An 11,880-nucleotide genomic window follows, 5' to 3' on the forward strand; every position below is an offset into this window, starting at 1 on the left:
AAAATTCATCTTCTACCAAAACTGGTCCTCATAAGTGCCATTTATAGATCTTCTGTTCTTCACTCACTCAATCTCTTTCCACCTTCTTGCACCACACTGCCTCAAAGGATTGATAATGAAGTTGTGGAAATACTACACTTGGCATCCAACAGCAGCTTGGGAATGAACTAGGGCTGTACTTCTATTCCTTCTTTATTTTTAAGGAATAATCACAAGGGTTCCACCATGGCATTGTGGTTCCTTATCTACTTGTCCGGCATAATGACAAATGAAAAGCAAAACCAAGCAGCCACAACTTTAAGCCAGAACAACAGTGATTCTGGCAAAAGTTTGAAGCCAGACATCCTGCAGCTTACAACACCTACACTATATTCTCAAAAATTTAGATCAGTTAAAAAAGGCAGCCAAAGAAACCATTTTAAATCTGACCTCATCTCAATGGAACTGGGAGCAGGGAAAAGGAAAAAAGCCCACACAATACAATCAGATTGGAAAACAATACAATAATGCTGTTGCCAAATGGACTTTTAAAAGATGTAAGATTAGCATTTAGCTTCTTAAAGAATCCAGACTACATTCAGCTCTTGCACAAAGGGTGGAAGAGCTGGTTTATGGATATCCATTTGGGATACCCATAAACAAAGTCATCTTCATTTTGCCAAAACAGCTTCTAAAATCATTCTTTTGAGGAGAGCTCCTTGGCCCTGTTGAGTGTCAATGGCTGTGATAATAATCTAGAAGACACATGAGCCACCACAAATCATGGCTTTGCTTCTAACTTGTATCTAGTCCAGCTATAAGGCCATTTCTGAAAAGCAAAAGGCAAGAGTGCTGTCTCCCTGCACAATCCATCAAGATGCACACAATTTTATTGAAGGTGCCTGTGCCAACAGTCTATATATCAAATACTTGTTTACTGAGTGATAGAAGCAATACTTGCAAGTCATTGTTTTGGTACAGATAGGAGTTACGACAAACATAAAGAGTATTTTCTTTTGGTTTTTTGTTTAAAATTCACTGTTAGATGAAGGAAGACCACAGGTCTTCCCGCATGTTCCATTCCAGAAACTTCTGAACACTCTTTCACAAGACTGGACTCTGCCTTTGCTATGAAGCAGAAAATAAACATTCTATTTAACAACTTGGAGTGCAATATTTGAAGAAAGTTTATCTGTATGGGAGTCCAGAGATGCTAGCAGCTCTATCTGAACACCAGCTATGCTTACCCAAGGAAAGAATTCTATGTATCTGTTTTGAGGTAATACTTACTCAGACAACATTTAACACATGAGCTCTTTGAATTTCTTGCACAGAGAAGGGACTGAAGAAAAGTTTAGAACTTCTAAAGGAGATGAAGTTCCTTTAACAGTTGATTAAACTAAACAATCTAAGTACTCTAAGTTTAGTGATTTCCAATATATGCTAACCAGTGGGTTATACCCTCACGGTCCCTACTCCCAAAGGGAAGATAAAACTGAACAATTGAAGGTCAAGCAGTCTGTAGTTAGTAAGCTCAACAACCAGCCCATAAGCTAAAACAAGTGAGAACAATAGCTGCTAATGTGTGAAAGGCCCCTAAACAAGACAAAAGCAAATAAGGAACAGAACTATTGAGTGCTGAAAACCAACTGCTTAAGCAAGAAAAGGTAGGAATCTGTAAACACACAGAAGAGATAAATATAATCCAGACATACAATACCCTCAGAGTTTCAAAGTTCCCAGCCATTTCTGAGGTCCTGCTATGGGACACTACCCATCATTTTACAGCTCTACATTCATTCAACAAAGCTTGTCTGCTAAACAGATTGTCTTTGTCTGTGTCCAACTGATGAGTTGCCTGCTACCGTAATTTATCGCTTTGGGGCTGTGATACTGAAACCAGCCAGATAGAAACTATTCAACAAGTTTTAAGTATTACAAAGCAGGCACTCTTTACTGCAGTGCACTGGTCCCTTGGAGGATCCTTCCTCCAAGCAAGTTCCCTGAGCCAACAGGTTCTCATCATACACACTGGTGGCATATTCATTAGCTATCCCCCCTTACTTGATGTTTATGTATTACTTTATTTGACACAGTCACACCCCTTATTGGGAGTCCTTACAGGGTTCTTTGGGGCTCTTTTTCAGTGGCCCTCAATGTTCAGTGTCCTTTTGAGGTGGCTGTTCCTCGACCCCTGTGGCCACATTTCTCTTCACAGAGAAAAGCAAGGCACAACTTCCCAAGGATATTTCTGGGATTCCCATTCTCTGAACCTCAGAGAAAGGAAAAACAATTCTTATCTCATTAACTGTGCCCCTGTGCTTTGGAACAAGTGGAATGCATGGAGGAAGACTATTTACCTGAAGGAATTTGCTTGATGGGATTCTGTTGTGAGTGTTTTGATTCATTGACCAACTGAATACATGTGTATGTGTCAGGACTGTTGGCTGACACTCATGAGATTCCATGCAGTTGAGTTGAGTGCTTCTGCAGCTTCAGTTTAGATGTAGTGTAACATAGTACAGGATAATATAGTACAATAAAGTAATTAATTAGCCTTCTGATAGCCATGGAGTCCTCCTCATCATTCTCTCCCCTTCATCAGGGCTGCCCTGTTTTCACTGTAAGTGGTGAATCCAACATTGGCTGTAGCCTGGGCTGAAGAACCAAGACCCTGCGACTCGGCGGAGTTTGCAGCCAAAGCCAAGGCTGAGCACGGTGGATCCCAGAAATATCCTTGGGAAGTTGTGCCTTGCTTTTCTCTGTGAAGAGAAATGCAGCCACAGACCTCCACTTTTGAGTAAGCACAATATCATTGTTTTCTGTAACTTCTGCTTTGTCAGCCTTGCAGAGCTGAGCTGGCATCCCACTTGCCTTTTGCATGACTTCTGTTTGCCTAAGTTACATCCTTTACCTATTCCTGCAAGGCTGTGCTGTTCTGTTCCACTACCATCAGACTAAAATGGTTTTCTGTTCTACTGTCAGCTGGGCAATGCTATGAATTCCAACTTTTACTTGAAAACTGTTGAAAACAATAGTTACAAATCACCAAAGTTTTTCCAAAGGCAAAGAAGATTCAAAGCTGCTACCCCTTCCTAAACCAACTGGTGACAAGGGCATGTAATTGACACTCCTACATTATTTCAGCAACTACTTTACTCATTTTAAAGCAAAGTCCATGATTGAAAAAAAAATGTGTTTCAATTCACACTTCTGCTGTTCAGGACAATTTTGCATACTGCTTATTTCTAGTAACAGACTTGTTGGTGCTGGGCTGTTTTGTCAAGGCACTGCACCTTGCATTTAAAATTAGAACCTTGCTCCCACTTTAAAATGTCTCATTCTCCAGTCCCAGCAGTGCTGCAGCTCTCTCCCTCTTCCTTTCCACCTACTCATTCCCTGTGCAGCTGCCAGCATTCCCTCCCTAAGAGCATCAGTGTTACAAGCACCCTGGCACTGCAGGTTCACAACATGAACTTGTGTGAGGGCTGGATCAGAGCATTAGTTCAGCAAACTTCAGCTCCACACATCCCTGACCACACTCAAACAAATGAAGCCAATCAAGTAAGTTTTATTAAATGCTTTCTGACCTCATGTAGGCATCCTAGAAAATACAGGGGGGGTTTCCAAGTCAGCATCTATGTTAAAATAGCCCTGTTTCTTTTTTATGAGCTACAGTCCAGACAGATGTGTTAGCCCACTGGGAAAATTATGCAGTCACTTTTCAAATTAGGCAATCATTTTAGTTCAAAGGGTATTTGCACTACAGTCTTATTTTATTCAAATTCGAACTATATTCACTTGAGGGACTACAGTTGAAAGGGAAACTCTCCATTTTAATAGAAAGTTGCCTGTGGCAACTTAGTTATTAATCAGAAGCAGAAATCTTTCTGCATTCAGAAGGCAAATGGCTCAGCTCCCCTGTCCATGTACTCCCATTTACACAGGATTTAGCACCAGATTTCTTTTTTGAAATGAGGATGTCTCCATGACCCAAATCCACGTTACAAACAAGGGCCCTCAAAACCCATGAGTGCAGTTCAAAGAGCTGAGCCTTGCTTACTGTCATCTTTTTCCCATAGCCCACCGATAAACTTCAAAAATAACTAGAAACCTTGTTTCACATCAGTCCTCTATCACGTTAGTAATGTATGTAAGGTAATGTGCAATTTTGTCCCACATAAAAGCTTCAGATAAGCATTTCCTTGAATCACTGGAGACACAGTATCAACTAATTAGGGACATTCCTGGGTTCAACCTTCAGTTTCATAGCTGATTTTACAAGACTGTTTCCTGGTAAAAAATGTGTCATTTTCTTACTTACTTTACGCAACTGTTTCATCCTTTCTTTGAAGGCAAAGAAAGAGTTTTACACATACCCTCTGGCCAGCAGGTGAAAAAATAGATTTGGTCAGTTCAACTATGGCACTGATGCCTTCAAAGCACATTTGAACTGCAAGCACCTACTTTAAACATACACAACTCCATGGCTACCTAATTGCTGAGGTAAATTTTAAAAGCATCACCATTGCATCAATTTAAAAGCATCAATTTTTTATGAAACAATTTTTTCTGTGTCCTTTTAAATTTGCCAATTGGTGGGCATCTGGCATCCATCCAAGGTCAAACCACTGTACTACTGTATTAAAGTATATAATTTTGCTGCAAAAACCTTTTAAAAGCCTGAATTTCCAATTTCAGAAATAATGGATTTTTTAATCTAGTCTCTTACTCATCCTGAAATACAGTCCTATTTAGAATTCACCTAAAGTTCCTTTTGGTATTCCCCTGGCTTGTTTTTAGATCAGGTGCAACAGGCAAAATACCAGCTTTGCAAGTTCACTGTTACTGGGAAATTCCACTAAATAATATGGAAATTCCTCCTACAGCACCTCAGCAAACACACGCAATACTGGCATAAAGATTTACCTGTACAAAAGACAAGTTTCTTTAACAATACTACATTCAGAATCAAGAGTTGCAACAAAATTTCTTTCTCAGATTTACCAAACTGGGTGAAGTTGAGAGAATGTGGTCACTTTGTAGCACTCATGGAATTCAGCAGATCTGCTGCATAACTGAGTAGTTCTTCAGAACATTTTTCCTAGGAATAAACCAGCCCACAAAAACATTCTTCCACTTGCCTCTTCATGAACATATGCACCACTATTTTCCCTTGCTCTTCAGACAAGATATTTTCTTAAGAGATATCCCTACTATAAGCATTAAAACAACCCAATTCATTTTCAGTTAGACACACCTGAGAATTTTTAATACATTAGTATATTTGCTTTCTTTATGATCCTTTCACCTTATGATTTACAATTCCTTTCCAGTGCTAAAACTAGTTGCTTACCAGAGACATAATTAGCTGATTTTGTATTGAAACAGAGCTAGGTTGGCCTCTGAGGATAGAAATCTTTGTCTGAAAAGAAGTTTCACACAATGATACACCTATTTTGATAACTTGTACAGCCTAATTTCTCTCAGGCTTCCAACTGGAACGAGCTTGGCAACTGCAGCTGTTTTACCACTCATCTGATGTTCCTGATGGCTTCAGTTTTTCAATCTCCCACTTTCTATGGGTGAAAGAAGCAAGAACATAAATGCACCCAAACTAGCCTAGAAATACTACTCTGCATACATAAAACAATGAACATCTATTACATACTTACATTAATCATATATCAGGGCAAGCATGATTCAAGCTAATTTCCACAACATGCAGTTGCCTGCCTTAATAAAGGCTGTACAGGCATGCTTCCAGATTTTTATGGAATTCCTGGTAGAAGAGAAAGCAGTAACTTTTGGCAAATATATCCCTACTTCAAATTACACTTGTTCAGTAAGCATCATATCCCATGATATATATCTCGAGAGCATACTTGTCTCCAAAAGAAGGGTACTACAACTAGAAAAATAAGAACTTTCTCCATTAATATTTATATTAATATTTTAAGCTTCTACTAGTTGTTTTTTTAACCAAGAGGTTAAAAACGTTACGGGCTACCAAAACAATAACATTGTATTTCACCTGTAACAGTGCTAAATTCATTTCACATATGCAATATCTGGGGCTCTGGGAATTTTCAAATCAAAATAAGCACAAATCCAAAACAGAATGAACACTAGACATGTCTTTCCTATATGTATTCCTATAACATACAAAATACCAACATATATATAAAATATAACACTTCAAAATATTAGCACTCCAAAATCTCCTTATGTTGGAGATTAAAAAATTTACTTCTTGATGCACCAAAACAGAAACAAGATGATGCAACCATGCCTGTGAAAGTGTGAGTGTATAGCCACACAAACAAAATATGGGCTCTTTGTAATGGCAAAGACGGAGAAAAGCCACTTGGAGCAAGTGGCAATATCAAGGACTAAATGGAAATGATAATTTGTAGCAGCAGATTTAGAAAAAGAATTTAAAGTCTTCTTACACTACCAAGACATGGAAGAAAAATTGAACTTCACCACAAGAAACCTCAAATGAAGCTATTATATCCTTGAAACTAACTAATAAGGATCCCAATAATTATCCAACTAAAGGAGGTAAGTAACAAGTAAGGAGGTAAGAAACAAGTAAAAAATTTAAGTTGATGTCAAAAGCTGTATTTTCAAGGTCAAATGAAGCAATGACACCATAAAGTCCAGATGTAAAGATCAGATGAGAAGCTGAAAGCATTTGAGCCTATCTGTAAAAGGACTGCCTGTGGGACATCATAGAAAAGCAGATGCCACACACATATCTGAGGGGATGTCAAGGGTAAGGTCTTCACTGCATCATTAGAGAACTTCAAACTGTATTGCCAAGTAAATATCTCTGGAAAATAATAACCTGAAACAGGAACACCTCTGAATCCTTGTTTAGTAACTCTGAAGTATTTTTGCCTTATTTAACAGCATGTATTGAATATATTTAAAATGTTAGTGCAGACACTCCCCAAGAATTTAGATAGTGGGATTGTCCAAATATTAAATGCTTCTAACAGCTTCATTTAAATTTGTTTGCTAGCAGGTTTGCTATAGACGAGTTACAGAAAAAAAATACTTCCCTTTACTATTTTGGCATGGGCACTAGTAAGATTTCATTATGATAGCTGCATAAAACTTTGCTATGACACTCCATTCACAAGTATTTCCCCCACACCAGTTCCAAGTCCATTTCATGTACAGATTTATGACAAAGAACAAACAAGGCTACTTGCAACTTTAAAAGTTTTGAGAAGGGACTGAATTTCAATCTCTAACTTTGCAGCTTTCACGTACCTATATCACATTTGAAAATTCCAGAAGAGTTCTATGAGGCTCTGCATGTTACAAACACCACTCTTACAGGTTACTCACTGAAGTGCAGCCCAGACAAAATCTGGGCAAACTGCAGACTTCTAATAGCAGCATTTTTGTGTATGCTCCAGTTGTAACCCACAACTAGACAGTAAAGAATGGTCATTTGAGAAACTAAAAGAAAACCCATATGAACTTAGCCAAATAGTTAGTAGAGGCGGCTGTAGACACTTGCTCGCAAGCCAGTGTCACATTTACAGAACTGCTCTTGCAGCACTCCCTGCTGTCCATAATGTTCTGTCTGACAAACCATTTTTTGGCAGTCAACACCAAAATTATCACCTACAGCAAATAAACTACTGCTGAACATTCAGAAAGCAGTGAACTCTCCAGTGCTAAAAGCACTGGTGTCTGACACACTGATGATTCTTTAACACCTCCAACTTCAGGAACGGTAGAGAAATCAGAAACTCCAGGTTTTCTTTTCTATAGAAGTTATTCTACTTTAAAACTGAGTGCTTGTGGCAGTATAGAATTCATCCATACCAACTGGCCTCTCCACCAGTTTGCCTTTGCAAGAGGAATAATAGTTAACATTTATCACATGAAACTCCTCTGTATGTCTTGCCACTTGTCTGCTGTCATCCATACTGAATCTTGGATTCAAGTGAGCAGCTCCTAAACTCTTAATTCACTTTAAGCTTGAAGTCTTTCTTTCACAGCTCCTTAATTAGTTGTTAGAATCTTCACAGAACGAGAGCCAACAAATAAACTCGTCTGTATGCTGGAAGTTGAAGGCACACTTTATTCCACTAAAGTGAACAAATGTTTCTTCTTGGAAACAGTTTGATGGAGACAAAAAGTCTCTCCAGATTATACTTGAAGCTCAACCTCTTCAGCTGCGTGTATCTCAGCTAATTTCAGTGTCCATACAACACACAAGGCTGGTTTGGTGAAGCACTTTTCAAATCACATCCTGTCTTTTGCTCAAGACAGACTCCATTGTACCAATCTTTCTTCAGGCTCCTTTTTGTGCAACTCAAGTGCTCAGCATAGGTGCATAAGCAGCCTGTCTGCTTATCTCTCAGGACATCTTCAAAATTTGCAATTCTATTTTGTTCCTTACTCAGGACATTCCTTCCAGCACAAACAGCTTCCTTTCTTCAGTTTAGTCACAGTAATTTCATAATTTACATTAGAAGAGTCATTTGTTATCCAGCTTTCTAAGATTATACTCTTCCATTCATTTCTTTATGTCATTCCTCCTAAGCATTTTGTACAACATATTACCAGAAGAGACAGTTTTGCACCACTTTGGTCCTTCTTGTGAGAATTTAAGAACTCCTCTACTTGTAACAAATTTCCTCTATATAATCAGTTTTGGGTGATAACAGGTGGATATTTTCCTAATCCTAACTTCAAATTCACAGGTTTTTTTGTACCAGTTGGAAAACAAAGTAGACAATGCACTTCACCAAGTTTGGCCATAGATAGCTAATATACAGTCCCTGTCATTTTAACAAGGACAAGCACAGGACAAGTAAAGGTATAGAAAATGCCTCAAGGTGAGTTTGAGTTTCTTCTTCCAACTGGACAATGAACTCTAGTATGGAAGCATAAAAGTAGCTTGGGAGAAAAGTCAACAGGATAAAAATAATTGTCACCAAAAATACAGTATGTCTGCAAATCTGTAGAATGAGGAGGAGTATGTACTGTGAAATCATTCATACAGAACCAACTCACAATCAAAACGAGGGACAGAGCCACAAGCTCACTGTTGCTGTGATTCATTATCAAGCAGATGTCTGAACAGCACTAATCTTTTCATTCTTATGATGCACCTCATTTCTCATTCAGCTACAGATCCCTGTTTCTACTATATTTATATACAACATCTGGGAATGAATTGGAAGTTCATGACTTCCAATCTCAGAAGACAATGATGGTATTGCCTCTTACACTACCTTGCAAACTCCTGAGCTTGTATCTATGCCCTCTTTCCTATTTCCAAGTATCTCATCTTGAAATATCTCATCATACTCCAGAGTCCATGTTTTCTGTTCCTCCCATGCGTAATTTCCCATTTCTACTCATAGATGTATGAGCAATAACACGTCCTGAATCAATCAAGCTTAAGTATATAAGCTTCGGGTCCTACAGATTTTCCCACTCTGTAACCTTTGATTAGGCAGTCTGACTACGACAGACTTTACATGCAAAAATTATGACTGAGTGAATATACTAACACAGGCATTCACATAGATGAAGAGTTCAGCATATCCTGTTACCATACTTGCGAGTTTCTCAGATATTCTGAGGCAAATCTCTAGCTGTTCCAAATATTTCCCTCTCTGAAGAGGGGTGTCTCCTTTACGAATTGCTGCAAACACTTTATTATATAAAGTGGTAATCTTTGATCAGAACTCTGGCAGGATGGTCAAGTTTTCCTAAGTCCACTTAAAGGACTTAAGAATGTCAACCTGGAGCTACTTATTTATCACTTGAGCCCTTGCTACACATTCCAGCAAGTACAACCTCCACTAATACCTACGGATTAGCTCAACTTCCATCACACTTCCTTTTTCCTATACAAGTTTTACCAAGACCTCAATCAGCTTCCACTACAGGATGTTTGTTTGCACTTTTTCCTCAGACGAAAACAAAACCAAGTGATCTATTTTGCCTTTAACAAAATCAAGTGATCCATTAGACCTAGCGTAAGGGGGCTAGGGGAAAAAAAAACCCAAAAACATTAGGAAAGCAGTTTCAAACGGAAGGCGTTTATTCCACACCTTCTACAGCGACATGTACTTTTCAAACACACTGACAGCGGCTACTGTGTCAGTGCATGAGCTGAACAAAACTTCCTCGCGGCATTCTTCCTCCGGCGCGGTAATTAGCGAGTAAGTGGTGCATGAATGCCTCAGCAGAGCCACGCAGGCTGCCCATGGCCCGGACGAGTGCGATTATTGCTGGGCCGCCCCGGTCCCCGCCCAGGCGCGGCGGATGACACCTGCAGGACTCCCCTCCGGCCGCGCTGCAAGCACTGCTGATACACAGTCCGTGCTCTCGCTACGTCTCTGTGCCCTGCTATCAGCCCGTTCAGGTTTTCCGCCGGTCAGGGGCCAAAGCCTCCCGGCTCCCCGATAACGGCTGCCCGGCCCCGCTCCCGCGGCCCGGAGCGGGAGGCCGGCTCTCACCGCCCCTCTCCACCCGCACACAGAGAGAGGTCCTGGCAAAGCACGCTAGTTCTGCCTTCCCTCCGAGGTGGGAAATTTAAAAAATAACCATTAAAACAAACCGAGCCGAAGCACAACCCCGCCGCCAGCCTTGGCGCTGGCGAGCAGCTCCCGTCCCGACAGCTCCGTGCCCCGGCAGCTCCGCGGCCGGGCACCCGCACCCGCCCACGGCACCCGGTCCCGACAGCTCCCCGTGCCCCCAACGCGGCCCACGGGCCTCCGGGCTGGAGGGGGCAGCACCCCCAGGCAGGGGCAAAGGGAGTACGGGAAAGAAGGGGCACTTACTGGGCGTGCAGTGCAGCGGTGAGGCTTGCGAAGAGACGGGCGAGGAGGGAGGCGCAGCCGGCGGCGGCTCCTTGAGGGCGGCGGCGGCCGCGGAGGTCAGGACGGGGGGCAGCATGAGGTACCGGTCCGGCGGCGGCAGGCAGCGCTGGCACACCGAGTGCAGGCAGGGCAGCAGCTTGGGCCGCCGGCTCTGGATAGGCTGCCCGCACACGCCGCAAGTGTCCAACAGGTTGAGCGGCGCCGCGTCCCCGTCGCGCTCCGCCGGGCCCTGCCGGCTCTCGGCCTCGTTCTCCCCGCTCAGCGCCGCCGCCGCCGCTGCCCCCGGTCGGTCCGCCGGGCACGGCCCCCCCGCCGCCGCCGCCGCTGCTGCAGCTGCTAACGCCGCTGCCGCCTCTTCCATTGTCCTACGCCGGCCGCCGCCGGAGAGCCGAAGGGAGGCGGGGCAGCCCCGCCGCTTCCCGCCCGCGCCGCCGCCGCCTACCGGCCCCCGCCCCGCGGGTGTTCGTGCGCCCGCCCCGACAGCGGCTGCCCCGCCGCGCCGCGCCGCCAACGGCCGCCCGCAGCCCGCCCCGCCCAGCGCCCCGCCCCGCCGGGACCGCGCCCCCGCCCCCGCGACGTGAGGGGAGCGCTGCCCCGCCCGCCCCGCGGGAACCGGCCCGGCCGCCGCGGAGCCCCGCCCCGTCCCGGGAGCCCCGCCCCGGGAGCCCCGCCCTGTCCCGGGAGCCCCGCCCTGTCCCGGGAGCCCCGCCCTGTCCCGGGAGCCCCGCCCCGTCCCGGAAGCCCCGCCCCGTCCCGGGAGCCCCGCCCCGTCCCCGGCACCAGTGACCGCTCCCGCTCAGCTGGGTGCGTGCCCGGCTCGGTCCGGGTGAGAGGAAGGACGGGAAGTTTCTCTTGAATATGAGGAAAACTTTACTGTGTGGGTGGCCATGCTCTGACACAGGTTGCCCAGAGAGGGTGTGGAATCTCCCTCACTGGAGATGCTCAAGAACCGTCTGGACACAGTCCTGTGCCATGCGCTCTGGAATGACCATGCTGGAGAAGGGAGCTTGGGCAAGGTGGCACACTGTGGTCCCTTCCA

At 43.7% G+C, this 11,880-nt stretch overlaps 1 protein-coding gene across 3 annotated transcripts in view; it reads right to left on the reverse strand.

Annotated features, from left to right (window-relative positions):
* Positions 1-11,202, reverse strand: part of TRIM24 (tripartite motif containing 24) — a 54,889-nt gene extending 43,687 nt beyond the window's left edge. For all 3 annotated transcript variants that reach the window (XM_059473039.1, XM_059473038.1, XM_059473040.1), the window contains exon 1: positions 10,803-11,202. In XM_059473039.1, the coding sequence (XP_059329022.1) occupies positions 10,803-11,202 (400 nt within the window). The remainder of the gene's footprint in view (positions 1-10,802) is intronic.
* Positions 11,203-11,880: the final 678 nt, after the last annotated feature.

The sequence above is a fragment of the Ammospiza nelsoni genome, chromosome 5 (genome assembly GCF_027579445.1).
Source record: "Ammospiza nelsoni isolate bAmmNel1 chromosome 5, bAmmNel1.pri, whole genome shotgun sequence".
NCBI lineage: Eukaryota > Metazoa > Chordata > Aves > Passeriformes > Passerellidae > Ammospiza > Ammospiza nelsoni.